General features: G+C 37.6%; 1 protein-coding gene across 1 annotated transcript; it reads left to right on the forward strand.

Moving 5' to 3' along the window:
• Nucleotides 1-358: 358 nt before the first annotated feature.
• LOC115225894 lies at nucleotides 359-811 on the forward strand. Its single transcript, XM_029796899.1, has one exon. The coding sequence runs from the start codon at nucleotides 359-361 to the stop codon at nucleotides 809-811; it is 453 nt and encodes a 150-aa protein (XP_029652759.1).
• Nucleotides 812-2882: the final 2071 nt, after the last annotated feature.

Raw genomic sequence — 2882 nt, forward strand, 5'->3', positions numbered from 1 at the left:
CTCCAAGTTTCACAAAATACTGGATCATCGCTACAAGGTCAAGTGATTGGGAGAGACCCCTAGATATTTAAGGTATTTAAAATAGTTATTATAGGAGATTAACAAAACGTCGAGACTAGATATTTTACCCATATTTATATACATCTGATATCTATTGTGAAGATTTCAAGTGAATGAAATAGATATTTCGTAAGTTATGAGGAAATAACAAGCAATCTTCCAAATTGCAGTGGCCAAAAGTTAAGCCTCACTTAGAGAAAATGAACTACTAATCGAGGCATTTGTTGTTTAGAAGACTGTTAATGGGTTAACAGTTACTTCTTATGATCTTACATTATTGGAACATTCAACAGTCGACATGGCGGCTTGTGAGAGACGACTGGTGTCCTGTGATGAAAAACAAAGGATTGTATGCCTTCATCAAGAGGGCGAGTCAAATTCTGAGATAGCGACTACTGTAGGAAGGTCTAGAAGTATTATGCAACAAATTGTAGCTCGTTTTAAGTCATCAGAATCGACAGATGCTAAACCCCAAACTGGTAGACTTCGTAAAACTTCACCAAGACAGGATCGTATTATGGCTAGAACGTCACTGAAGGATACTTTTAAGAGCGCTGCTGAGATATCCCGCAAGTTTAGCTCCACTTCCGATGTCAGCTTATCGCACAAAATAGTTTCTTGGAGGTTACGAGGTTCTGTGTTGCTTGCTTGGGTACCGAAAAGAAGTCCAAGATGGCTACCAGTGGATGGGTTGAAATTGGTGAAGGAAGGTCCCGTAATGTCAGCGTTAGTAGTATTCCTAAATAAGTGACAGCGGTTGCATTGGATGGACAAGAAAAAGTTGGCGACCGTGAGTCTGGGAAGGGATTCATTGGGGCTTGTGAGATTATGAGCTTGTGTGCGTATGTGCAAGCGCATATATGTGTGTGTGAGTGTGTGGGTGGGTGTAATTATGTATGTGTGCGTCTGTGCGTGCACGAGTGTATGCGTATGTGTGTGCATGTATATATATTTGTGTATATAGTTATTGTGTGGATGTGGAGGTGTATATATATATTAGTGTATGTATGTTTGTGTATGTATGTGTGTGTATGTATGTGTGTGCATATGCATGCGTGTGTGTGTGTACATGTGTATGCGTGTATTGCGCGCGTGTATATATGTACACTCGTGTAGCTGTGCATATACAAGGAGTGTGGATTTGCGGGTAGGCTGGCATGGCTGGTGTGATGCTTACGTGTACTGTGTATATATGCATGGAAATGTTTGTATGAATAAGGTATTGTGCGTGGGAGTGCCTGTGCGTGCGTGCGTGTGCACGTTCGCCTTTATGAGTATGTGCGCATGAGTGTGTGCACAAACACGCGCACGTGTATACAAACATATGCATAATATATATCTGTATATAACGCAGACACACACGCACACATACACATATGTACGTGTGTATGTGCGCGTGCATGCATGTGCACACGCATATGTGCGCGCGCGAGCTTGCCTGCGAGTTTGTATGCGAGCATATTTTCATCGGTTTTAATTCTGGTCAAATTTACATTGAATTAAAAATCAGGCCTTATCACCAAAGAAGTCCGTAAAGCTTTTGTCATCAAAATCATTTTTCAATCATGGTACTAATAATATTGTGGAGAGAGTGTCTGAGAAATACGGGTATTCAATGTTAAAGTCATTTCTATTTAGAGCCATTGGATTTAACTTCCGAACAACAATATTTTTCAGCTGTACACTTAATATGTAGAATGTATTACCTCTGATGTATTTCACAGCTATTCAAAACAAATTTCTAATTTTATAGAATCATTTTATATAATAAAAACGTACATACATACATACATATAAATATATATATATATATATGCATGTACATACATACATGCATACATACATACATACATACATACATGCATACATACATACATACATACATACATACATATCAATTGTATATAAGTATATATACATAACCATTTCTAGATGTTCATATGCACATATGCACATCAATATATGCATATGTATATGTACACACGCGCACACATACAAGCCCGCACACACACACACACACACACACACACACGCACACACACACACACAGATAATGGGACAAACATTCACAATAATCTCCTTATATCAAAAATACAATACTGCGATACTACATTTCCTTTTGTAGTTATTACAATTCGCCAAGTTTTACGGAAATTATAAATGTTTCGTGAATACTACAATTCTATGAAACGTAGTACTTGAGAATTTCTTTTTACGACAAACGTTATCTTTGATTGGCCTCAAGCAATGCTACATTAACTTTTGTAGAAACACGCTCGCACTCACTACACACTCACACACACAAGCACAAAGACACATGCTTGAAAATTCATATGTATTGTCATTGTATTCTGTATACTTTCAAATTCCAAACAAATTGTCCCTGCACACTTTCATGCTAAAATTATTATTCTTATTTATTGTGTGAAATATATAGATTGTTTTCTTTTAATGAAAAAACTCATATGCATTTGCCCAGTGACATCCAACAGACAATATATCACTGTATTGGTGTTAGTTTGCATGAAGTTTGGAATTTTTTTCCTTCATCCCAATTAATATTCTTTATGAATTGTTAACAATGGAGTATTATAAATCTTATCATATCTTGATAATAAAGGCGGAGAGGGCAGCAAGCAGGTAGAATCGTTAGCATGCCGAGCAAAATGCTTAACAGCATTTCGTCCGTCTTTTCGTTCTGCGTTCAAATTCCGCTGAGGTCAACTTTGCCGTTCACCCTTTCAAGATCGATAAGTACTAGTTGACCACTGGGATCGATTTAATCGATTATCTCTTTCCTCAAATGTGGTGGCCTTGTGGCA

The sequence above is a fragment of the Octopus sinensis genome, linkage group LG2 (genome assembly GCF_006345805.1).
Source record: "Octopus sinensis linkage group LG2, ASM634580v1, whole genome shotgun sequence".
NCBI classification, from domain to species: Eukaryota; Metazoa; Mollusca; class Cephalopoda; order Octopoda; family Octopodidae; genus Octopus; species Octopus sinensis.